Genomic DNA, 26,233 nt, shown 5'->3' on the forward strand with positions numbered 1-26,233 from the left:
GAGCCCACCCCAAATAAAAATGAAAAAATAAAAATAAAAACATCTCCACCCCCATGGAATGGGCTGCTCCGCTCAGAGACAGGGGCCTCACCGGCTCTGAGATCACAGCCTGCACCGGAATGGTCCACTTCAGCACAGCTCTGGGGGGTGGGAGGAATGAAGGAGAAGACAGACAGACAGACAGACAGACAGACAGACAGACAGACAGGCATCCCCTCCCCACACACACACACACACACACACACACACACACACAGACGCACTGTGAATACTTTGGGTTTGTGGCTGAAGAGTGTGTGTTTTGTTTTCTTTTCTTTGTGTGTCTGCTGAGTGCTGCCGTTCTTCCGTGGCGTTCCGGCGTCCGTACGTCTCCATGTGCGGGAGAGAGAGGACTGCGGGGCGTGCGAAGGAGGGGGGGGGGGGGGGCGGGTTACACCAAACTGAAAGAAAACGGAGGGTGGGGGGTGTCCACGTCAAGACGAGAGACCTTCAGGATGACGACGACGATGATGAAGACAAACCGGTTCCACGGTCGGCTGTGCGGCGGAAAAAGGCTGGCACTTTGACCTTTGAACCCCCCCCCCCCGAGTCCCAACAACCCAACATGCCCTCCTCCTAAAACTTATTTTGACCCCAACCGGGGGAGGAGGACCCCCTCCTCCTCCCCCGGTTGGGGTCAAGATGGACGTAGAGCGCCCCCCTCTGGGCAGACAACGGCGGTTTGGTGTGAGGCTGCTCAACTCAAGTCGACACAAGCCTGGGGGCGGGGTTGGGGGGCTGATATGGACACACACACACACGCACGCACGCACACACACACACACACACGCACACACACACTGTGAGAGAGAGGGAGAGAGAGAGAGAGAGAGAGAGAGAGAGAGAGAGAGAGAGAGAGAGAGAGAGAGAGAGAGAGAGTTAGTAGGACCTTGACATCAGCCTCAGGCCCAGTTTTGGATGTGTGGAGAGCTGGGCTTCCCTTTTCAAACCAGGGCAGAACGGGGTTTAGGTTTATGTATCATCATGTTCAGCAAAGGTAATGGATGGGAACTCAAGGTAAAGAGGAAAACAAGAATTGAGGACCTCCTAATGTGTATTATATAAGTACACAAAAATCCTTCACATGGTATACTGTATATGTACACCTCCTATCCATATATATGCATAGGAGGGTATGAGTTTAATACACACACACACACACACACACACACAGCAATTCTGCAAGTATTATGATAGGATATTACAATATGTATTTCCATTTTCTCTTCAAATCACTAGGCCTTTAACTTTGAAATGTTAATTGATGGAAAGTTGTGTTTTTTGCCATTTGCTCTATAACATAACAATTGAAGTTACTTTAATTTCAAGTGAAATACTTTTGAGTTGTGGTGATTTTAGTTTATTGTATTGACTTTTAACATTTTATTGTTTCATTGTTGTAATTTACATGTTGTATTCATTTTGCTATGTGAAGCACTTTGGGCTGCTTGTTTGTCTGAGAGCAAAGGTGCTATAAAGTAGAGTTGAGTTTATTGAGACTCATTTGTTAAGGATACAAAAATAGAGCGAGAGAGAGAGAGAGAGAGAGAGAGAGAGAGAAGAGAGAGAGAGAGAGAGAGAGTAAGAGAGAGAGAGAGAGAGAGAGAGAGAGAGAGAGAGAGAGAGAGAGGAGGCTCTCCCCCTTTCCGCTCAGAGCTGTTGAGTAACTCCTGGGGATCGGGTCTCACTTCCCCGCTCTACAGTCCCGTACACAGACACTGAGGGGCAGAAAAAAAGCTCTGGAAAAAGATTTAGATTTATTTTGTTTCCTTAGATTCCCACTTGTATGAATAATGAAAAAACGTCAACCTAACTCAAAGAATTAGAGAAGAGCCCCCCCCCCCCTCCGGACAATGGTGAGCGCAGGCTCCCGTGCCTGTCTATTTTATTTTAGATCTATTTATTTTTCTTTGTTCCTACATGTATGAAACTACATTTTTAAACACAACAGAGTAAAGGGACGGCCCAGATCCGTTCCAAAAACAACTCTTGCTTTGAACCGCTCTACGCCCATTGCCGCACGTCTTAAAGGTACAGTGCCGCACTTGGATGACATTACCCAGAAACCGGAAGTCAGAATAGATTCTTCCTGGAATAATTGATTTGTGAATTGTTTGTTAGCACATGGGTCCTCACTTTACAAGGTGTATTTACTCAGACCTCACTTCGAGACTAGTACAATAATAAGTGTCTGTGTGCGTGCGTGTGTGCGTGTATACCTGTGTTAGACCCCGGCCTGCTCCATGCTGTACTGCAGGTCTGGGGGCTTGTAGCTGAGGAGCATGTCACTGGTGCAGGAGGAAGGGTAGCAGGCCGCGGCGTGGAGCTCTCCTTCCACGTCACACACTTAAAAAAATATATATTAAAATACATATTTTTAATTGTGGGTCTAGATTTCCATTGGTATCCATATTTTCTTCGTGAAGATTATCAATAAAAATAAAAATAAAAGGGCTGACCTGACTCTTCCCGCTGGTGCAGCTGCTGGCTCCCAGACAGTGAAGTCTGACTGAGGATGTCGGACATGCGGGCCGAGCTCAGCGCCTTTCCTGCCAAGAGGCTCATCCCAGACATGGGATCAGCCTGGTCCTGAAGAGGAAATGGGGGAAACAAAAAACAGCCCTAAGCAAAAAACAATAATAATAATAATAATAATAATAATAATAATAAATGTAGCGACGTGAAGCGGAACTTTAAGGTGAAAACACCCAAAAGGGAAACATTCTCTGCCTCGTGCCACGATAAGACAAGTATTGCAATAAAAGCACACCTATGCTGTCAAGTTTGAAAGTGCACTCTGGGGTCGTTGATTATGCTTATAATTGGCAGTTTATAAGCTGACTGAAAATTTGAGTTGTTAATGGGATACTTTCGTTTTTTGGGGGGAAATTCACTTCCCACGCTCGGTTAACCAGATCTAGACAAGAAGGTAAATACCGATTTCACCCGTGTGTCCAGAACAGAGATAGCGACGGCAGGCTAACTGTGTTAACAATTTTGTTTTCTTCCCCTGACATGACATATGGGTCCATTAAGATTCAAGATTTTTATTTATTTGTCACATACATATACATACTTCCATACATATATGCAGTGAAATGTAATAGACACCTTAGACACCTTAGACTGGTTTTCTCATCTGAATCTTCTTATGATGGACAAAAAGTGACTTTCCTACTTTAATATGAGATTTGGCACATCCATAATTCTAATTATGTAAATTACAATTACACAACTGCCTGCTGGAACCTCTCCCAATCAACAATTGACACGGCTCGGGGGAAACTGCCACTCACGTAGGCGTCGTCACAGGTCTGGATGGTGTGGTGGCGCTGGAGCTGTCCACGGGACCTGTAGGCGTCCCCCTGGGCACCTCGTGAGTACCCCACCCCATTATGGTCACGCACCTCCATGGCCTGCCCCGGGGGCCTGCACTCCACATGCTCGGGCTCTGATGGAGAGTGAGAAAGACACGCAGGTGGATGGGGAGAGAGATAGAGAGAGAGAGAGAGAGAGAGAGTCAAAATCCAAGTCAATACTCAAGTCGGCCATAGAAGGAAAAATGCATGAAAGTCTATGTGAAGAAACAGGCGCTGGATTAAGGCCGATTTATGATTCCAATTTATAATTGCGAACATTTTTTACCACAATACAGGCACCGCAGACGCAGAACTGTGATTTCAACCGACGCCGTCACGACGGCAAAATATAAAATAAAAAAAATTTAATCCAACCCTGAAACAGATCGGCTGAAATAGTGTAGACTGATGTCTTCATTTGAAATGAAGACATCCTAATCATAAAAATAAATGTTATTATCAGAGGATTTGTGGTATCAGTTGTATTATTTTTTTCAATTGTGTGCCTGAATTAAAAAGACCGGATGAGAGATGACAAGGTTACATAATGTGCACAAACAATGGACTAGAATAACAACAGAATACTAGAAAATGGAATGAATAAGTGTGATGCTTTAAAAAGAGCTACAGACCCCTGGCCGCCGAGCCGCTCCTTATGTAGCCGTGCCGGTGTGTGGGGGAGGTGTAGGGCGGGGTCCCTCCCCGCGGGGGTCCCAGCAGTTCCTCCCCAGCCTTCGCCAGCAGGCCCTCATCCGGGTGGTGGTAGGCGGCCGGCACGTCGTCCTCCTCCATGCTCTCAGAGTGGGGGAGCCCAGGGCAGGCGGCCTGGTGCTGGTGCTGGTGCTGCTGGTGCTGTTGCTGCTGTTGCTGCTGCTGCTGCTGCTGCTGCTGCTGTTGCTGTTGCTGCTGCTGCTGCTGCTGCTGTTGCTGCTGCGTAGGGACGTCCGGAGACCGGATCTGCAGCAGGTGGTGGTAGTGTTGGGCGCCGGAGGCCCCCCGCTGGGCAGGGGGGTCCAAGCTCTCCCCCTGGCTCAGCTGACGGAGCAGCAACATCTCGCTGTAGTCCTGGGGCCCGGGACCGGGCGGGGTGGGTGGCGCTGGCCGGGGGCTCTGCCTCTTCAGCAGGGCAGCCAGGTCCTGGGGAGGCAGGCGGAAGTCCCCGTGGCCCGTTAGCGAGTGACGGGGCGACAACAGGCCTTGAAGGGTGGGTGTGACGTGCTGCTGTGGGGGCCGGTACTCCAGCGGGGTCGGCGAGAGCAGTGCCTGCTGCAGTGCCGAGGGGCTGCCGTAGCCGCCGGCCCCCACCACACCGCTCTGGTAGCCCTCCAGTCCGGGCACCTTGAGGGACACCCCCTGCAGGTAGGGGGTGTAGGAGCCCACCAAGCCCGAGGTCCCGCGCGAGGCCGCGTCGCCGGAGAAGAGGTGCGGGTTGAACTGGGCCTGGTCGTAGCCCGACGAGAAGCGACCCAAACTGCGACTGGATCGGGGGTGGGGCACAGGGAACACGAGTCAGCTGAACGCGCACACTGAGACTTTTAGGGCTGGGTTAAAAAAATATTCTGACACAATTTTTGAATGAAGATGAAAATTGTAATATTGATACTTTCGTTTGGACGTTATGCAACCATTTTCCGCTTAAATGAATTCAATGAATTAATAAAAAAGTCAAAATCTTTTGCATTTGAACGAATGTGTTGCCTGAAATATTTTCGCAATACATGTCAGATGGTATCAAACGTCAAAATATCCATATTGATATTAGACTGAATCCATAATAAGTCGAATCATGAGATCCTTCCCAATACCTAGCCCCCTGTAGAGACATTACACATGGAGGCTTAATAAATTGATCCTATATCCTATAATGTCACTAGGCCTCCACAGATGGGAGGGTGCTGTACGGACCGGGGGTTACAGTGTGGTGCAGGTTTTAAGACTTCACCAAGAGACTCACAGATTGGATCATCCACTTAAAAATAATTTCGAGACTCTCTTAGTGAAGGCGTCGCTGAACACACAAAAGGGTCTAGCAGGGGTTTTTTAGACTGTTGGGATGACAGGATCTATCTAAATACACCACCTTACAACCAACCACTCACCCAGAGAACTCAGGGGTGGGGGAGGAGTTGATGCGGCCATCCCGGGAACTCCGGTTTGAGCGGGTGTATTATATTACATATATTATTATATGACAGTTTTTTTTATTTTCTTAAATCAAACAAGGTCTGATCTACATTTCCTTTACATGAAATCTTTGGCCCAAAAGGCAAATAACTGCTACAAGCAGGTTGAGGAACTTGAAGGTGGAGGACGACAATGAAGATGGAAATGAGACAGATGTAAAGCAATGCATATAAAAAAAAAACAAAAAAAAAAACACACACACACACACCAAAGATCGTCAAGACAGGAAAACATAGAATAAAATAAAATGAATAAACAGAAAATGAATAAAATAAAAAGGGCAAAAAAAAAGCCAAAGAAATCATCAACGAAAAGACACACATATGGGGAAAACGTTCTGCTGGTGCGTTCGGCGGCCACCAGGGGGCCATGGTGACGCGGTGTGGGGTCACCTGTGTGTCTCGGCGTTGTCAGCGCTCAGCTGCTTCCCCAGGACCCGGTGGCCACACGGCGTGGACAGGAAGCCGCCCGGCCTCTGGGCCGTCGCTGCGGCCAGCTCCACGTCCTGCACCTGGATGGTCACCTGCGTAGAAAAATATTAGATACAATATAATATTTGAAAATTTGAAATGTTTTTGGGAAACTAAATGAACAAAATAACCCCCCCCCCCCCCCCCACCCATTGGTTCCCAAGTAGTCACCTGCTGCTGTTGCTGGGGGACGCCCTGGGCCAATGGGACGCCTGCGTGGGCCGATCCCGCTTGCTGATTGGTGGGAAGTGAGACTCGGGTCAGGCCTGTAGGAGGGGGGCTGCTGCTCTGACCCTGGTACAGAGCGGGGGCGCCGTGCTGGTACTGCACTGATGAGGGACCGCCTAAAAATAAATAAAAAGTATAGAAAATGTATTTTTTTTTATTTAATTTTTTTTATTTTAAAAATAGCACTACTAACATATATTAAAACGTTGTCTTATTTTTATTATTTATTTAAACATTTGAATTAAAATGTATGAATTAGCAATTCCAACAAGGACCCCTAGGGGGCCACCTAATGCACAAGGAAAACAAAAGAAAACATTTTTTTTCCTTTTATCACATTTGGAGTCCATCAGATTGAGCTTCTCTTTAAATCTTTAAACAGCAACATGAAGCATCAGCACTCCCAGATCAACCGCTGTGAATTGTGCAGCGTTACCAACCGTGTCCCTGCATCATTGCCGCCGAGCTGGGCGGAGGACTCTGATTGGGCTGTCTGAAGAGGTGGTTGCTGGGATGGGTTGGCGGAGGGCTGGAGGGCTGGATATGCAACCTGAGGGTGGGATGGGGTGGGGCACAGGATGAAACAGCAGGATCGATACAGACACACTGCAGCATCATCACCTTCCCACCGATGTTCTTCTAACTTCTAGCTGACAAGTGACACACCTCTGGAGCTGGTGGGTCAGATGACTGGGCTGGCTCTCTCCATGTCCTAAAGACAGGGTCTGGGGATGTGGGGGGGCAGTTAAAGGCATTTTGCATTAGTCAACCATATTTTGACAGTCATGCGTTGGGTCAATATTGACTTGTGTACTTGGGGGGAAAAAAGTAAAAGGTGAAATGATTTGAGCCCTGATATTCTGTGTGAAGACATAATTGGACATTGGAGTCATCTGGAATCACTTCCAACACATTGAATAACACTCCTGGAGAAGAGGGGTCAAACAAGGCCTGATAAGCCTGTATCCATATACGTGAGTGTGGCGATAAAATTGGCAGTGAACAGGGAGACATTGGCATTACAGGCTGCCGTGCAACACCGTGTGTGTGTTTACCTGGATCTGCTGGTGGACGATCTGCTGCTCTTGCTGGTACATGATATGCTGCTGCTGCGTGTGCTCCAGGAACCGCTCATCCTGCGGCGCAGCGTACATCTTTTGCAGCTGCTCACACTCCTGCGTGTGCACGTACACACGCGCACGCACACACACACGCACACACACACGCACACACACACACACACACACACACACACATCCATAACCCCATCTTGGCAGACTTTTTCTATATCAACCAGTACCAGCACCTTACTCAACCCCTATAAAGCTCCGGCTAATACCTTGTATCCCTGTCCGACTGTCTCACGCAAGACAAACAGTCTAAGGCTGGTCATATAAGTACACATTCCAGCATTTTTGACTGTCCTAGTGCATTATAAGCAACTCGGCCTGAAAGCAATTTTGTTGCCTTTGGGGCTAAAGCTGACTAGAGTAAATTACACTTTCGGGTTTTCAAAATGATTGCCAGTTTTCAAGTTTTCAAATCCCAATCCATCGCAACAGTGAGCATTCTGCTTTATCTGTGATCCAATGGCCTTGGGTAAACACTTGAGATTCAAACAGAACCCTTTGTCAACCTTGTTCCGACCGATTCTAATTGCTCATTGTAACCCGAAATGACTCTTGACCTTGGAAGCGGTCCTGCTTGGATCCAATCCCGATCACGCCTATATGTTCCCACGCTGAGTCTCTTAGCGGCAAAGCTGGCGGTGTCCAAGCTTATCGCCTGCGGCGCTGTGACCCCCGTGACACTCCATCATCCTACCTGCCCCAGCTTTGGGACTCGACGTGCCGTCACTGAGCCAGTTCCCCTGGAACGCCCTCATGGCTCTTACCTCACGGCCCATTCGTGTCGTCCAGACCACACAAGCTCATAATGGCAGGCTTCCATCTATGGTCGCATGCAACGAGCCATGGATTAGACGCAGCGATTGACCTTGTTGGAAAAGCCATGTCATTTATGTGTCACGTTGCCACCCTTTATTATGAGTAACCTTGGCAATAGTGTGAACAAACACTGGTTGTAGTCCAGACAGAGTGACATTTGAAAGCTGACCCCAAAGCTGACCAGTCTAACCAGACGTAATTGCGGGACAACAGGTCAAACACAAGTTTCCTTATGCAAGGGTGGCACTTAACGCACGCTTTTAGGGTTAGGTGCGTTAAATATATTTCAGCGCTGACGCTTGCCAAGCGGCGTCCGCCCCAAATTTGGAACTATATCCCGCCGTGGATCCCCGCTGCGCTCCAGCTTCTTCGAACGGTTGGACACGTGCCAGAATCCTCCGGCTAAATTTCAGTCCATGGCGCTGGCTTTTGCTTTTTTTGCAGGCCGATATTTTGTTTGTTGCCGTCGTGCTCGCCCGCCTCGTCCTCAGACAAGCTCGGCACCCGGCCCCCGCTGAGCCTCGGCTCGCCGAAGACCGGCGGTGTCGAAAAGCAGACAGTGTGGCCGTAGCCAATATAAAGAGCTTGGTTCAAAGCCAGCCGGACGACCTTGTAATTGTCGGAGGGAAGAGTGACGTTAAATAGCTCGAGGGATCTCGGCACAGTCAGCGGGGGGCTAAGGGCGGTAACATGCCTCCAGCCAGCCTGTAACGGACCAAATATCTGCTTCAAGCCAATTCGCTTCTCTTTTTTGTTTTGCCATTGGCATAAAAACCCAGAGACACAAATGGAGACGCTGTGCCATCTCCTTGTTATCCCTGTCCCCTGTTATTGAGATATTTAATACTCCCTTTTAATGGTTCCAGTTGCTATGTTTTTGGGCCGGTGCGGTCGTACCTGCTTGAGTTGCCGGATGAGGCTGCTGTTCTCCAGGTGCGCTTTGAAGGCCTGGATGGTGGTGGCGCCGTCCGAGAAGCGTCTGACTGGCGAGAACCGCTCCATGGGGAGGTGGAGGGTGTTGCAGTCCTTGTAGCTGGACCTGGAGGTGGGGACCACGAGGAGGAGACGGACGCACGTAGACGGACACGCGCACGCACACACACACACATATATATATGCATGCAAAGAAACGGAATGGAGAACAGACGGCCCGCACACATTTTTCAGTCATACGAGAAGACAGATGACACACGAGACAGAGGAAAGAAAAAAAACAAAAAAACAACACACATTTACTTGAGGCCAGTCCCCTTCCTGTCCTCACCGAACCAAGTCAAGAACCGGGCGAGTGGTGACAGCGTCACAGAACACGTGGGCCGTGCTCTTTCAGTCGGCGGTGTAAGTCAGATCTGAAAGACCCGAGACCTTTCAAGTTGCAAAAAGGACTTTGAGGGTGTGGCGATTGTAAAACGGGGTCGAGGAACTCCCAGCGTCGCCAATAAAACATAAGGAAATATTGAAAATAGGGAACTTGGGAAATGGGGTGAAGATCATTTTACATGATTGACTGGAGGCCATCAGCGTTTCAAGTGAGCGTGCTACTAAGAATTGAGCTTGACCATGAACCATGACTTGTAACAAAAAAAAAAAAAAAAAACAACAAACAAATAAAAGCCCTATTGATTTCTATTACAAGAGTTTCGCTAAACTTACCGTGGTGAGAATTCCACATTGGCAGTGGCCTACCTCTCATTAGGGGAAGTGTGTTCGCTCAACAGCAATCATCCTACTAGTTTAACCTTTTAAGCAACGAGGGAATAAAAAAAAGGATATATCGGTCACTGCTGGCATTGACATTTAAGAGATGGCTTTCCCCACCGAAACGTCAAAATACTTCCTAAATTCGAGTAAAAAAAAAAAAAAAAAAAAACAACAACACAGAGGTAGGACAAACTCCTTCAGGACAGGGACTGTGATTGCGTGGATGGAAGCATAGAGGGCTCAAGTGACCAGCGAGGTGATTTTGTGTGTTTAAGGTGTCTTTGTTGTCCATAGGGTGAAAGTGTCATAAACCATACTGTGCGTCACAACTAGAACTACATACAGTACCTTTCCTCTGGCAATGATAGCGCCACTTGGCCGAAAGAGATCCCTCTGGAAGCGGATCCTAACAGTGGATATGAGCTGAGAGACGATATAATTTGCGCTGTGGCTGCTAAGGTCTTCCCTAACCAGGAACCGTGGGTCGATGAAACAGTCCGCGGGGCTCTGAAAGCATGCACCGCTGCCTACGATGAAGGGCTCAGCTCTGGAGACACGTCACTGCACAAAGCGGCGTCCTACAAGCTCAGACCAGCGGTGAAAGCGGCTAAGATGCTGTACAGGGACTCGACTGTGCGACCGCGACAGCAGACGCTTGGGGCAAGGACATTGGACGATCACAGACTACAGAGGAGGTACGCACACCTCGGCTGACGTGGACTCCTCACTGGCGGACGATTTTAACACCTTGTACGCACACTTCGAGGCCGGCAGCATAAGCGCCTACAGGACCGTCCACTCTCCTCGCGTCGCGCTCCGAGACGAGTCCACGGCAGGAAGGCAGCCGGCCCCGATGAAATCCCTGGGCGAGTGTTAAAATCATGTGCTGACCAGCTAGCCCTGGTGTTCACCTCTATTTTCAACACCTCCCTGGCCCACTCTGTCGTCCCTACATGATTCAAAACATCCCCCATTATCCCTGTACCCAAGAAGACCAACCCAGCCTGCTTAAAAGACTACTGCCCTGTAGCACTGACCTCTGTGGCGATTAAGGGCTTTGAGAGCTGATCTAAGACTTAATCTGCTCATCTCTGCCCGGCTCATTAGCTTCAGTTCACCTACTGCCCCCGAAAGTAGTACTGATGACGCCATCGCCAACCTCCTTACACTCCACCCTCTCCCACCTGGACATCAGTAAGGGTCTGCTGTTCATCGATTACAGTTCGCCATTTAATATTATAGTTCCCCTCAGGCTGGTCACCAAGCTCAGGGACCTGGGATTGAGCGTCACACTCTGCTCCTGGGTCCGGAGCCTCCTGACTGACGGACCACAGGTGGTTGAGGCTGGAACCTGCACCCCAAGGATGTATCCTTGATCCGCTCCACTACTCCCTTGACACCTGTGACAGCATAGCCACACACAGCTCCAACGCGACTTGAAATTTGCGGCTGACACAGTGGCGGCAGGCTTGATCTCCAACAACAAGACAGCCTATCTGGAGGAGGTGGAGGTCCCATCATCATGGTCAGGACTCAACATTAACGCTTGTCCGCTTGCCCGGGGCAAGTAAACTCTGTATTTGGGCGAGTGGAATGCCTCATGCAGTGGTCTCCAATGTAGCTTTATATGAAAATAAACTGCGCGTTGTATCGCTGAAGTGGAACTTTTCCAGCTGAGCTGCATGCGCCGTGGGCGGAGGAAGTGTTTAACGCTTAAAACTTTCTGGGGGGCGACCCCCAGACCCCCTGCTTATTGTGCCCCCCCATATATTCAAGCACAGACACACAGACTTTTAAAATGGAGCCGTTGTTCGAATGGAAGCAATATTGTTAAATGGATTTTTTTGAATGTCTAAATACTTTAAATCAAACGTTCACACTCTTTTATAAAAGTTTATTCACGCTAGTTGAACTGTAATGCTTGCAGAAAGCTAAGAGTTTCCATTATTTCAAAGCTCTGTCAGACGCTTGGCCATGCTCAATATGATGATTCAAAATATATAATCAAAATTAAAATCTAAAGTCAACAATAATTACAAAATATTTTCAACAGATTTTATAAAAACAAATGAGTATTTCTTTCCACATCGTCCATGCTGGCATTTCATTGATGTGCTGGAAATAAATAATAAAGTCAGCCACTTGCCCTGGCTGAGATGTTCTGTTACTTCCATTTAAGTCAGGCCCTCATGGTGTAAGGATAACAACTTAGACCTGAATGTCTCCAAGACCAAGGAGACGGTGGTAGACTTGAGGAGGGGAAAAGCGGAGGATACACTACACACCACTCAGGATCGGCGGGACCCCGGTGGAGAAAGTGAGCAGCTCTCTGAGGAACTGACATGGTCTTCACACATCACCATCCTGGTGGAGAAGGAAGGCGGCACTTTTATCACCTCAGGCGGCTGAGGAAATTCAAGATCTCACACAGCGCTGCAGACATCGTTCGACACCGCAACAGCAGGGTAGGTGCTCTCTGGAAGCATCATTGCCCGGAATGGCAATGGCAGCTTCTAAGGACAAGAAAGTCCTTCACAGAGTGATCCGGTGCGACGAATGAGTCACCAAGGCAGCACTGCCCTGCCTCCATGACATCTACACCAGGCGGTGAAGGTCCAGGGAAAATCGGATCATTAAAAACGTTCACCACCCCAACCTAGAACTGTTTCAGTGGCTGACCTCTGGCAAGGGTCTCCACTCCATCATGGCCAAGACTGAGAGTTTGAGAAGGAGCTTCTTCCCCCAGGACATACAGACCATAAATACTAAAAATCTGGAAAAAATTAAATAAAAAAAAAATGACGTACACACTGCATTGTTTATAACATACGATTTTTTTGAACTTATTCTATTTTTCACAATTTTTATAATGTACAAATAGATTGTGTTTTTACGTTATTTTACCATGTATATAGCTATCCATTATTATTATTATTATTATTATTATTATTATTAGATTGATATTCTGTTTTATTTAATTAAACTGATATGCACCTATATAGCTTCACGTTTGCTTTTTTACATTTGCACAGTTGTCGTACAGAGTCATTGCAATTTAATTTAACCGCTGTTGTACTTGTACAATTACGCATGTGACAAATAAGGGCTCTTGAATCTTGGGTCACAGTAGGAGAGGTCACACACCTCCACTTTCCAGCTTTGTGGGGATGAAACACAAGTCTTTTCTGAATATCTATGACCACGAGTGAAAGTCGATGACAACAAGTGGGAACAACTGTCATGTGCCGCCATAGTTACATGGTGTGTGTGTGTGTTTGATAATTATTGGTTATTGGTGGAGTCTCCCCTTTACGTCGAGCGTGTTTGTGTGTATACAGTTTTATGGGCGGCCGTGTTCCCCCTCACCGGACGTGTATGTCGGGGGCCCAACCCCCCCTCTGGCGGGGGCCTGGGGCCCGCTGAGACTCCGCCGAGGGCTCGCCGTGCGACGTGCTCGTGAGCGCGTGCGTCGTGTGCCGCTTGGAGCGGTTCGCCAGGTACCTGGGCCGCAGGGAGGGAGGAGGGCGGGGTGGGGGGGGAGACAGGAAGCAGCGCTGGTCAGCTCTCTGTCCTCATTGGCTAATCAGAGTAGGGGGACGGGGGAGGGACGGGAAATGTCCGCCACCCCCCCACCACCACCACCTTCCCCCACTTCGGCCAATGGGTGTTAAGATTCATACCATCGGGAAAATTAATAATACACAATACACAGATGGATAACGCTATGGTAGCTTATAGAAATCCCAAATGCCCCCAGCTCCTAATTTGAAGCCTTCTAATGTTTGGACATCCTTGTTTTATTTTTGTGATTTGATTTTGCAAGCTTGAGGGTTAGCGAAGCCGCGTGAGAAACAGGAAACGGGGAAGATACTTTGGCACTGCTGATACGGGAGAGATGAAGGAGCTTTTCAGCCAGAGTTTGAGAGAGAAAAAGAGACGGCGAGAGAGAGAGAGAGAGAGGGGGCTAGATAGATTCCTTGTCCGGTTCACCCTTGAAAAAAAAATTAAAAAAAATAAAAAGAAATAAAAAAGCCAGTTGAGAGATGGAGAGCGCGAAAGGGCAGGGTGTGGGGGGGAGGGGGGTTTAGTGCCACAGGAAACGTGACGGCCTCCCATGGCAAAAAAATAAATAGAAAAAAAGCAGAGCAGAGCTACAGCGTAGAGCCACGTTCTCCCAGCAGCCCAGGACGCCCGCCGAGTCCGGCGAGGTGCTGTCTGAAGTGGACGACTTGGGAAAGCCCTGACCTCTGTGACTCAGAGCACTGAAAAACAACTTCCCTGCTCTCCCCGTGTGTCTGGCCAACTCCTAGTGCCAACTTCACCGGATTAAGCCTCTTCCAATTAGCATTTCGCCTAATCCTCTTTGAGGACGTAGATAGTGCTTGTGTATTTCCTTGCACTGGAACAAAATGTGTGGAACTGTATGAGCTTGTGTTCACGTGTGCCTGTGAAAGTGTGACAAGTTCTAACATGACAATATATTGATTCTAAAGCCCACGCAACCGTTTCTTGAACCCGTGTATCGACTTCTGTAATCGGAGGTTCTGGGCGTTCCAAAGTATCCAGTTTCGACAACAGTCCTCGGATGAAAGGCGCGCGCGCGCACACACACACACTCGCGCACACACTCGCGCGCACACACACACACACACACACACACACACACACACACACACACACACACACACACACACACACACACACACACACACACACACACACACACACACACACACACACACACACACACACACACACACACACACACGTTACCTTTGGACCGCCTCCTGGTCTGGCTCTCCATCTGACCCCTCCTCATCCACCGGCGCTACCGCGGGAATGGGATGCTGAGAGAGGAAGCGACGGCAGAGAGAGGTTGGTTTTCAGAGGAAGAGGAAATGTGTCCGATCTGGATTTTGGAAGCGATGAGACTTGATGCAGTGTGCTGTACTCACCGGGCTGGCCACCAGCGGCGAGGGCCCCCGGGGCCTCTTCAGGAGCTGGGCGGGGAGCTGGATGTTGGCCCCACCGTCAGAGGCCCTGCGGCCCAGCGGCCCCATGCCGTTCAGCAGCTGTAGAGTCGGCGGCTGCAGCAATGACTGCTCCTAGAGACGGGTTAGCGAGGGCCGGGGAGGTCAGATTCTGAATAGAAACATCTACGTATAGCTTCAGAAACACACATATACACTAGGGCTGCAGATATTCCACTATAATCACATTTTGTACGAGTATTTATAAAATTGTATGCTTCATTATTCTTTAATATATTCAACATTTTGTAATGCTCAAATTTAGTATGGGGGGGAGTTACGCACAGTTCCACAGCTCTAGAAAGTCCAAAGAGTCGAGATGTATTTAATTTACTCTGTTTCCCGCTGCTCGGATCGCTCCTGAAAAAAATCCCGTCCATGTTCTCAGGGTGCAGTGGCACCTGCCCTGCAGCCCGGCACTAACGGACATTCCGTCAGTGATGGTCGGGTTTATTTCAATCCACTTTCATCGCCAAATCTATGGAATTACTGGACATTCTGGTCAAAAGTGCACTCCCTTGTACACACAGTGAAACGCTACAGGAGAGGAAGACGCACCGCTGCACTCGTGCTCTGTTACCGGGAATATTTCTCTCTAATGTGCGTTGACTGTGCAACAAACTGGATGAACTTATATTGCTCATCACAAGTGAATTGATTTGCTTATGTTAGCCAAAACATTTATAATCAGTTATTTATTTAAAAAAATACATTCTAAATTGAATGGCGATTTTAGCATTCCAACAGTGAGGGTAAATATACAAATTCCGTTCCTGCAACACACACACACACACACACACACACACACACACACACACACACACACACACACACACACACACACACACACACACACACACACACACACACACACACACACACACACACACACCTTGTACTCCAGCTGCTGTGTGGGCTGCAGGCTCTGCGTGGGCATGAGAGTGTGTATGTGGCCCATGGTGGGGGCCAGCGGGGGGAAGGGAGGCTGGGGCACGGTGCCGCGAGGGAAGCCCGGCGGCAGCTTCTGGAGCTCCTCCTGCATGTCCGCCCTGAGAGGAGAGACCGTTCCATCGTTCATTTTACGCCGATATAACAGTGCAATTATAACACACATCCGCCAAAATATTTGCCTTAAAGCAACCGAGAGCGAAACTTCTAAAATCAGCTTGAAAGTTCCAACATATGATGGGGTGCATCTAACAATTTCACTAAATGATCACGATCAGCTCCAATTGTTGCGATCAATCGATGACGTAATAATTGTGACCGCTCAATATGGCGGGAAAATAACAGTCGCGTTAAAGTTGAGCTATATTCACACACGACTTGAGCTGCTTGCTTTTTGTCGTTCCAATCAACCCGACCGGGGACAAAATCAGAAAGCCCTCGTTGAGGTTCCAACTTTAAAGCAGCTTTTAAGTACGTGAAGTTCTGAAACAACGACCAAAGGGAGAGACGGAACACAGAGTTCAACAGCGACAAGCCTCCGCACCTTTGTAGGCTTTGCTTTCTGATGCAAAACGAAAGATAGTCACGACAGGGGTCGGACAAAAAGACTTCGAAAATCCTAGCATCACACATATAAAGACTCCCATCTCAGCAGTGCACACACTTTAAGATTTAGCAAGGGACTGTGATCACACTTCTTGGGACTAGAGGAGCCCAGACTGAAGACTTAATATAAGTCATATCGGCAGGATATTTGGCGAGAACTTATGAATTTCTTAATATCTTGAAGAATTGCCTGGAGTCTCATAGATAAGGTCCTATGGTGTATAACCAGGCATTAGCAGTCTCTCTGACCGATTGGACAAATGACAAGACGTTTTCTATCCTGAGGGAAATCGTTCCTTTTCAGGCATGCGGATCGCTTTCAATTACATTTCTCAAACTTCTGTACACTCCATAATTTCGCTCTCAGGGACTAATAAAGTGGTATCTTATACACCTCTCTGGAACATCGGCTTCTAAACGTTAACAGACGGTAATGCTTGTTGAGTCGTTGTGTTACGGTAGGCATAACCACCAAAACATCACAGAGTGGGTGTAGCGGCAGAGTTTATGGAATTAGTTCATTAGTAATGTGGATATTATGACCAAGCAGGTAGAGGCATTGATTAGAACATCTATCTATCATTACCTACACACCTATCATGCTCCTATTCAACAAGTTAATATGAGTCTCTGTGGTCTCCAATACTTGATTTTGTATTTTCTGTAAGATCTGTTTCTGAATTAATTTGAGGCGAGAAATAGTGTCTAGTTGCTGAATCCTCACTTATATTAGATCTACAAGCCCTAAATTAAGTTTGTTCAAAAGTTTTTGTGTTGTGACCAAAGCTTGGGGGGGGACACCACAACCAGACACTGCAGACAGGGATTTTTTGTTTCATGTAAAAATTGGAAAATAAAATTAATTCATCTACAATAAAAACACTGTTTTAAACAAAACTTTTTATTGGTTTTCATTGGAGAAACGCACTGAAAACCAAGAGCCACAGCCTATAGTCTACGTATCACATACTTTTATTTATTAATGTTTTTTAGAAAGAAACACACAGCAGAATTATTTTTTAAATACTAACATTTCAATCGTCTGCAGTTTCTTTAAGGACAGATGGTATTAATTCCTTTCTTTTAAAAGATTTGCGCTGGTCTATAAGCCAGAGCAGTTCCCAGCAGCGCTTGTAATTCTCCAGCCGTGGGTGGAGTTACTCAGATGCAGGCCGGTTCTAATTCTGCTATCTCAATGTGACGTAGGACACAAACGGCTCACAAAAAACCTGACTGGGTTGTCTTATTTCACACTTTGTGTGTTAATGGGACCATCAGAGACCCAAATGTATGTGCACAAGCAATGAAAACCTGAGTTTTTGATAAGAGGGCCCCTTTAAAAAGAACATTAACTTATATCACGATAACCAAAATCCCAGACAGATATTTGGTCCTATAGCACGAAAAATCAATATTATAACAATAAGTCATCCAGCCATTACGGTTATCAAACAAAATCCAAAGGGGAAACCTTGACGTCCCGTTGGCCTAAATGAGAAAAAAAAAAAAAGACGCCATTGACCATTGTTCTGGAAGTAACCAGAAGAGGGCTGCAGAGAGACTCACTTCCTGTAGGGTGTCAGTTTCGCACACCAGTCCTGGTTGTGTGTGTGTGTCTCACCTGGGGTCCGGCACCCCCACGGTGTGTCGTCTCATGGACAGGTAGCGGGCCATGGCCTCGGGAGACGGCTCCTCTCCTTCATCGCTGTCCAGCGCCATGCTGCCGTCGGGCTGAACATCACACACACACGCACACGCACACACACACACACACACACACACACACACACACAGAGTTACAGGGGCTTGGTCATGTTCATAAACGCGTTACAACTCCAGTACAGGTATATGCTGTTGAGTTAAAAGTTCAAGTGTACCATTACGATTCCTACTGCAATGCAGAGATCTGACGCATGCTCGTGCTTCACAGCATTCGTAAGTCAGTGCTGAAGTGCCCCGTTTGGGTGTGTGTGTGTGTGTGTGTGTGTGTGTGTGTGTGTGTGTGTGTGTGTGTGTGTGTGCGCGGACACAAGGAGCTGTATTGCAGGCTATGCCAACAGTAGTAAATGAAACACTGGCGGGCCAGATGGTTTGCCACAGGAAGTCTGTGCATCCCCCGTCTACAATATGGATGCGGGGGATCGCTGTTGTCATGGCGACTGACTCAGGACCACCGCAGGGAGTGGGAGGGTGGTGGGGAGGTTGGGGGCAACTCACCTCCACGATCTGGTTCTCTGGGTTGATGAGCTGGACGTGGGGAACAGTCATGCCAACTGGATTACCCTGTTGATCTGTCTGCTGCGCGCACGCACGCGCACGCACACGCACACACACACACACACACACACACACACACACACACACACACACACACACACACACACACACACACACACACACACACAGAGAGAGAGAGAGAGTTGAGGGGTGGCGGCCGAGCATCTCCCTAATAGGATGCAAGTGACAGATATGGGCTAACGCAAGGTGAAAGTAAAGCGACGGCACCCTTGAACTGGGTTGGGTCGCTCCTCACAGCCAACCTCAGCCATATCGTAACCAGAATCAGTCAATAGAATCCATTGTTATTTTGCCCAAAAGCAAACCCTCTACGTATTGACAGGTGTACCAATCACGCCAAAGAGAAACCAGGCAGCAGTTAGGCAAAAGATTAAAAAGACACAGGAGAGGTCGGCCAAACGACGAGGCTATGATTTTAATATTCACAATATCTATCTGATATGAGATTATTTCAAGTATGTTGATGGTCCAAATTAGGGATGCAAATTTAAAGGAATTTCCTTAATCGAGAGTTGTTAACCTTAAACAATCGTCGATTGATTGAAAACATCAAAGTTAAAGACGTCGCCGGGCCATGGCACGTGGGGGACCTACACGACGTTGCCTATCTAGATGTTGTGACTTTCGGCGAGGAGCGTTTCTCCTCATTCAATTTCATTTTGAAATGGAGAAGTTCCAGGCGGGACTCACTGAGCGGGTTCGCTCACACAGGAATATTTACGACCTGTCTGTGCACGAGTTAAATATCAGAAATTTTTGCAGTCATCGGCGACGGAATGAGCCGGATGTTACGTAGCAAGGACCCCACAAGAAGCTTACGTTTCCTACGCACGGCCGAGTTTGTTGTGACGCCTCCATCGACTTATACTTCTTACTCCATTGAGCATTTTTTTTTTCCCCTCTACTGCCCTTGTCGTTTCGGTGAGTACTACTACTTCCTGACTGGGTATTAGTTTTTCCTCGAAAAGCCCTGCGCCTCAAAGGCTCCCGTTGATACAATTACAATAAGACCGCAGTTCTTATCGATAAGACAACATTTTAATCGATTAATTTCTTATTAGTTATTAACCGATAGTCCAAATTTAGGCAATTCAGGCAATTTGCAATAAGTATAGAAGTATAAAAGCCTGGTCACTGGTCGCTGAGTTTGCCAAAGGAACCAGGCGACATCTGAAAGCGCCGGTTCATCAGCTCGCATGGAGGGCGTGTAATACAATTATTGTGTTCAAGTGGATTAAGGCTTCTTGAATCTGGCACGGCCGGCAATCGAGAGATTTACTGAATTGATCTGAAGCGAGGCCGCCGTACGCAGCGGAGGGATCACTGCGTTAAGTTTACACAACATAGAGCGGGGCTGTTCAACCGGCGGACCCTGGTAACCCATAGTGGCCCCCACGTCAATGTGGATTTGCCCTTTGAATGAGGTAAAAGGTCAGCAAAAAAAAAAAAAAAAAAAAAAAAAAAAACGACAACAAAATTGGACCATATGTTCAAAACTAAATATGACTAAATGTTAATAAAAAGACGCTGTTGTCCCACTCATCTGCACCTCAAGTATCTGATGTATGAAAAAATGTGTTATTTGGCGAGTAAACCCCGCACCGAGTGGGAAAACATATGATGTAGGACATACTGTATATTGACAAGTAAACTAGTCAACAAAATGTTTCTTACTCAAAGTTGAATTCAAGTGAGAAATATCTGATGTCTGAAAGTTATTAAAAAGTAATAACAAAAATATGGCTAAGCAGAAGCACTATAAAACAATATGAGAGTTCCATATCTGAAAATAAGAAATGCATAAAAAATAAAAGAAATATTGTTTTAAAAAGCCACGCCGTTGATATTGTATAGAGCTCAACAGTGACCGGAGGAAGGCAACGGGTACCGACCCACAAAATACTAAACGGGCCCCGGGGATAAGTTATTCAAGGCCGTAGTAGCGATAAGCTCTGGCGTTACCGCTACTGTTAAAGGTATTGGAGAAATTAAGCAAACTGATTTTCAATTTATTTAGGCTATATAACCTGTTTCTAACTTAAGATAAAATGACGATGTTCCTCTAAGAAACATTTTCGTTATAATCCTCTCTCTCTCTCCTGCTCCATCGCCTGAATGGAGATATGCTTGAGCGGAGCGGGGGGTCGTGGATTGCGATAACAAAGAGAAGATAATAATGACAAGTGATGAGTAGAATTAGGAAAAAGGTCCGAAATGGAAAATCGGAAATCAAAAATCGAATCGTGACCCTAAAATTAAAGGTCAAATTGAATCGTAGATTTGGAGAATAGTCACACCCCTGTTGGTGATGACATCACGGCTAATAATTGAAATCCTCGATTTAGAATAGGAATTGGATTTTCACTTGCGGAAACTCACTGTTGAGCTCTATACATCGCGGATAATCAGCTGGCTAGTAACACTGAAGACGCTTTTCAGTGTTACTATAGCAGCTAACAAGTCAGGTTTAGGCTCAGCGGCAAAGGGGTGGAGCTCACCTGCACGGCGTTGAGGGGGTAGCCGATGGAGCGGGGCGTCGGCGGGGCCACGCGGAGGGTCTTGTGTTTCTTGAGGCGGTCGGCCAGCAAACTGTAGATGGCGCTGTAGTGATCGTACGCGTCCGTGTGGAGGGACTGCAGAGGGAAGGCACGGCTCACGGGTCAACTCCTGCTTTTTAGTCAAAACAGTTGTCTGCTCGTGAATTCACTGAATCGTTGCGAAACTCGGCCTGGAAAGTGGTTTTGAAGTGGTAACAAAAATTCCATATTTGACACTTCACTGAGCTGCCACTTTACAAGATATGGCCATTCAATGTATTTGTGTGGTGTAGGCGCTCATTTATATGATGTTTCTCTCGTTGGTGGCGGGGTCCGCCGCCTTTTTCCCGGCACAGCACACTGCCCGGGCACATGAAGGAAGTGAAAGGCGGTCGCGGTGAATTTGGTGAAGCGGTGTAGCTATTTGTGGTCGGTAAATTGTCGAAATGCACAAACAGTCGCGAAAAAGAATAAAAAACCCAAAACAAAACCTCAAAAAACCCGAACAAATCAATGGATCAGAGGAAGGCGTGTGACAGTTTTAGCGTGACACAGATGATGTCATGGATTACCACTTTAAGTCATAAGCCATAAAAACAAGCTAAAAATGTACGAGTTAAGTCTTTGAGACTATGTGTGTGCGCGCACCTGGAGCGTGCGCTCTCGGTCCAGGCCCATCTCGGACATGGCCAGCAGGACCTGCTCGTTGATGAGCTCCGTCTCGCGCTCCTTCTTCACCTGCTCGCACTCGACTATTAACTGGAAGAGACGGAGACGGAAGCCGTTAAAGCCTTTGCTCCGGGTTCATCGGGGAACGTCGACTGGAGTGCGGGGGAGGGGTCAGGAAAGGCATCGGGGCGGGGGGGGGGGGGGGGTTCTCACTCTATCAAAGTCGGGGTCCGGGTCGCCCTGCCTCATCCACTTGTTCTTGCAGATCTGCTCCATGGAGAGCCGCCTGCTGGGCTCCAGCACCAGCATGTGTCGGATCAGGTACTCACAATCTGAAGAACAAAAACCAGACGCACGTTATGAGATCCCATCGCCAGGAAGACGAGGAACATACCGCTGCCGCGGACACAGTAGATCAGTGGTTTTCAACGTGGGGTCCCAGGGGTCCCTCAAGAGGCCCCGCGGGGTCCCCGGCAAAATGATAAATGGTTAAACTCCGCAATTATATTATTTACATGACATTAGCACAACAATGATCATAGTTTGACTGTTATCTTGCCAACTGTTGTATAGAGCAGAGTTTCCATTAGAAAAAATTGGTGCCGGTCAACGTGTCAATTTCCCAGAAAAATGGGAGAGATTCCGATCAAATATTATCATTATTAGTGTTTATTGAAATTGAAAACAATTGATAAGCAGGCGATATAGAGAATGACATCATCAAGGCATGTAGATGTATAATATTTTTTATTGAATATTCAAAATAAAATAAGTCCAGTCAGTTGACGACATTTTAAAAACAAAATAAATATTACGAATATTACTACTTGAAATCAAATAATTTCCGTTTGTGTACAATAAGTAACAAGTAACAGCTGCTTTAATTAACATTTCACTAAAATAATATTTTGATCAAATCAAAAACAAAATAAATATGGCAAATAGGTCGAAATTAATAATGACGTTGGTGTTGTCCATCTCGGTCGGGAACGCCCATCGACATATTTTACACAATGAACATTTACCGTCTGCTTTGGGTCGGAACTTAAATATCCAAAAAAATGCCAAACTATAGATGTATGTGTCCCTGTTGTTAATGGTACTTTCGCATCTTTCTGTTTCCCTCCTGGACGCTGTGCTTTGTCTCCGCTCTGTGTGTGTACTGTGTATACAAGGGCGACCTGTCCACGAGGGAGGGGGGCGGGGCTTAGTTCTCTATCAACAAACGTGGTTGGTCAGAGGTGATGCTTTCAGCTCGGCCTTAGATCGTCCAAACTGATTGGCCTGCCGTTGCAACTTGCCGAGCGCAGAAAGGAACAGATCTGCGGACATCTTATATCAAAATGATCCACCCAGCACTAATTTAAATGATGCTTGGAATGAATTGTTCTCAACGGACATTATGACCCGAGAGATTTCAATGTCAGACTTCTACAGATTTCCCTGGTCAAAAACCGGCAATTACCGGATAACGGAAACGCTAGTATAGACAGGTCTGGACGTTTGGACTGAACCACATCATAACGATTAAAAATGCTCTCAGATCGGCACTCCCAGACACTAAAACTTATCCAATGGCCTGATGTTTATCAAATGGAGGGTCCTTGATATGAAAAAGGTTGAGAATCACTATAGATGCTATAGATGGCTGCTTTACAGATTATAGGAATGGAAATTGGCAGGGAGCTTTAGATTAGACATTAAAACAATACCAAGCTGCTCGTTCCGTGTGTCACAACTATGTGTGGTGTTATATTTGTGTCTAGGTGCGTTACTTCAATATTGAAATTATTGAATATTTTTCCGACCTCCCAGTACAGTAATTCTGATAAAATCCCCGGGGAAAAAAAACAAATAAATAACCGCCCCCTCTTTAAAATGTTTTATTCCTATCCAACCGGGATCACCTCAACAGCAATAGCAGGGCCGGCTGTGCGAGAAAAGAGGTGCCGAATAACGTGATGGGTTAATTACACTGACCATAACAAACACGGTCTCACCTGTGGACATGAAGAAGGGGATGCGGAACTTCCCGCTGAGCACGCGGGCCCGCAGGTTCTGCAGGGTGCTGCCGTCGAAGGGCAGGGCGCCGCACACCAACACGTACAGCACCACGCCCAGGCTCTGCAGCACCAACACAACAGCAGCCACCGTTCAGCCATAGTAGCATAGACAGTGGGACACTTCTTCAATTATTATTATTAGTTGGAACAATTATTATACTGGTGATTAGTATTATTATAAGTATTTAATAGTGGTATTGGTATTTATTATTTTTAATCTTCTTGGCATTTTTCGGGCTAAAAGTATCCGAAACACGGCAACCCCAGTACGCACAGCAAGCATAGGTTGAGGTCTTGTGTTGTTGTTCGAGTTTAATCAATATCGATGTACGTTTGGAGCAGGAATTTGTGAAAAACTGTCAATTTACATTTGATTTGATTAGTTTCAGGAACGGGGCACTTGATGAGATCATCATCCGAATTGAAGTCCAGGGCTGCACCCTGCGCCCTGCGGACTGCATAGCGTTCACTGATCACCGATGCTGCGTTTCATGGAAACTCAATAAACTGTAACTCGTGCTGCGTTTTACAGAAACCCACGAAAGCTAGAATCGGTAACGGAAGGTATTTTCGCGCCGCAGGAAAGTCTAAGAGCCTTTGGAGGACCGCCCATTTCTTTTGTGTCGCCACTGCAGGATCGGTGATCGGTAATTGTTAAACACCGTTCTTGGGGGACATTTAAACTAAACGACACAAGAGAAACATTCAGCGGCGTAAGTGCACCGGTGAATTGGTCGAAACACGAGGACCAGAAATGCTCGTGAAAAAACACATGAAAAATAAGATATTTAATTCAAAGTAAACATGTCATTATTTATATACAACGTAAAAAAACCCAAAAACAAAACGACTTAAGTGGACTGCGTGTATTGCTGCCTGCAGCTACATTTATAATTATATTTTCACGATAATTTCTTAACCACTATACTTCTATCTCACCAGACTATAGATAAATATTCTTGTACAATATGACCATACGGGTACTATGCAATCATATTACACTATTGGTGCATGTTATTGCCACGCACTGTTGCTCTATAGTATTTGTACTTTATTTTAGTGTTTATTTTCACTGCCACCTACCCATATTGGGCTGACAACTTAGCATAGTTAGCTTAGCTTTATTGGATTTTAGCTTTTTATTTCTACGCTTTTATAGTACGTATTTTATGCCATAAGTAAATGTGTACGAATGTGTACGAAATTTACTATAGATCATTTTATTTATTGTACTTACTTTAATTATTTAATCTATTTATTTATTTATTTTTTACTTGCATTGTTCTGTCACCTGCATTTAATAAAGACTTTAAGTCGTATAATCTACATTTCAAAAAAGCTAAGGCTGATAAACTGTAAAAATAATAATAATAATAATAATAATAATAATAATAATAAAAAACATCTCTGCCCCACACATTTTATACATACGTGTGATTTTTTTGTCTGGTTCTCAGATTAAAAAAAAAAAGCGGTCCCGACAGCGTGATCTTAAAGCACCACGCACCCAGATGTCCACTTTGGGGCCGTCGTACTCCTTGCCCTCGAAGAGCTCCGGGGCGGCGTAGGGGGGACTGCCGCACCACGTCTTTAGCAGCTGGCCGCGGGAGAACAGGTTACTGAAGCCAAAGTCTGGGGAGAGAGGGACTGGGTGTTATTAAAGTGTCTCCAATGTGCGTGCGCACACACACACACACACACACACACACACACACACACACACACACACACACACACACAACACACAACACAGGCACACACACACGCACCTGCTATCTTGATGTTGAGGTTGTGGTCCAGCAGCAGGTTCTCTGCTTTCAGGTCTCGGTGGACAATGTTGCGACAGTGGCAGAAGTGGACCGCCGCCACAATCTGCTTAAACTTCTTGCGGGCGTCCTTCTCCGCCATGCGGCCGTGCGCCACCAAGTGGTCTGTGGACACGCTCACGCACAAAAACACACAAAAAAAACACACACACACACACACACACACACACACACACACACACACAGACAGAAACACACGAATGGCGGTTAAGCATGGCGGTCGCAGGTCGATGGGACAGACGGCGACGGACGAAGCAAACAGAGAGAAGGTCCTCACCGAAGATTTCTCCTCCGCTGGCATACTCAGTGACCAGGTAGATCATCCTCTC

General features: G+C 46.8%; 1 protein-coding gene across 1 annotated transcript; it reads right to left on the bottom strand.

Moving 5' to 3' along the window:
- Positions 1-81: 81 nt before the first annotated feature.
- Positions 82-26,001, bottom strand: sik3 (SIK family kinase 3). Its single transcript, XM_080007238.1, has 23 exons — positions 25,848-26,001; positions 25,586-25,710; positions 24,016-24,139; positions 22,229-22,347; positions 21,995-22,105; positions 21,308-21,442; positions 18,729-18,809; positions 18,133-18,242; positions 15,850-16,006; positions 14,883-15,032; positions 14,701-14,774; positions 13,294-13,428; positions 9,124-9,265; positions 7,336-7,455; positions 6,947-7,005; positions 6,721-6,830; positions 6,224-6,396; positions 5,975-6,105; positions 4,031-4,875; positions 3,336-3,490; positions 2,499-2,628; positions 2,259-2,385; positions 82-140 (listed from the first exon to the last, which is right to left on the bottom strand). Exons 1-22 carry the CDS (start codon positions 25,984-25,986, stop codon positions 2,264-2,266), a joined length of 3,447 nt encoding a protein of 1,148 aa, XP_079863364.1. The 5' UTR covers positions 25,987-26,001; the 3' UTR covers positions 82-140; positions 2,259-2,263.
- Between the last annotated feature and the right edge of the window lie 232 nt (positions 26,002-26,233).

Source organism: Zeus faber (assembly GCF_960531495.2).
Source record: "Zeus faber genome assembly, chromosome: 9".
Classification (NCBI taxonomy): domain Eukaryota; kingdom Metazoa; phylum Chordata; class Actinopteri; order Zeiformes; family Zeidae; genus Zeus; species Zeus faber.

Excerpts from the sequence above, each read along its gene's own strand:
- sik3 (XM_080007238.1), bottom strand. The coding sequence starts at position 25,986 with ATGGCGGAGAAGGACGCCCGCAAGAAGTTTAAGCAGATTGTGGCGGCG. Across the intron at positions 13,429-14,700 it reads GACCAGGAGGCGGTCCAAAG|GTACCTGGCGAACCGCTCCA; the intron begins GTAACGTGTGTG and ends CCTGCGGCCCAG. Across the intron at positions 6,831-6,946 it reads CTGACCCACCAGCTCCAGAG|GTTGCATATCCAGCCCTCCA; the intron begins GTGTGTCACTTG and ends TCCCACCCTCAG.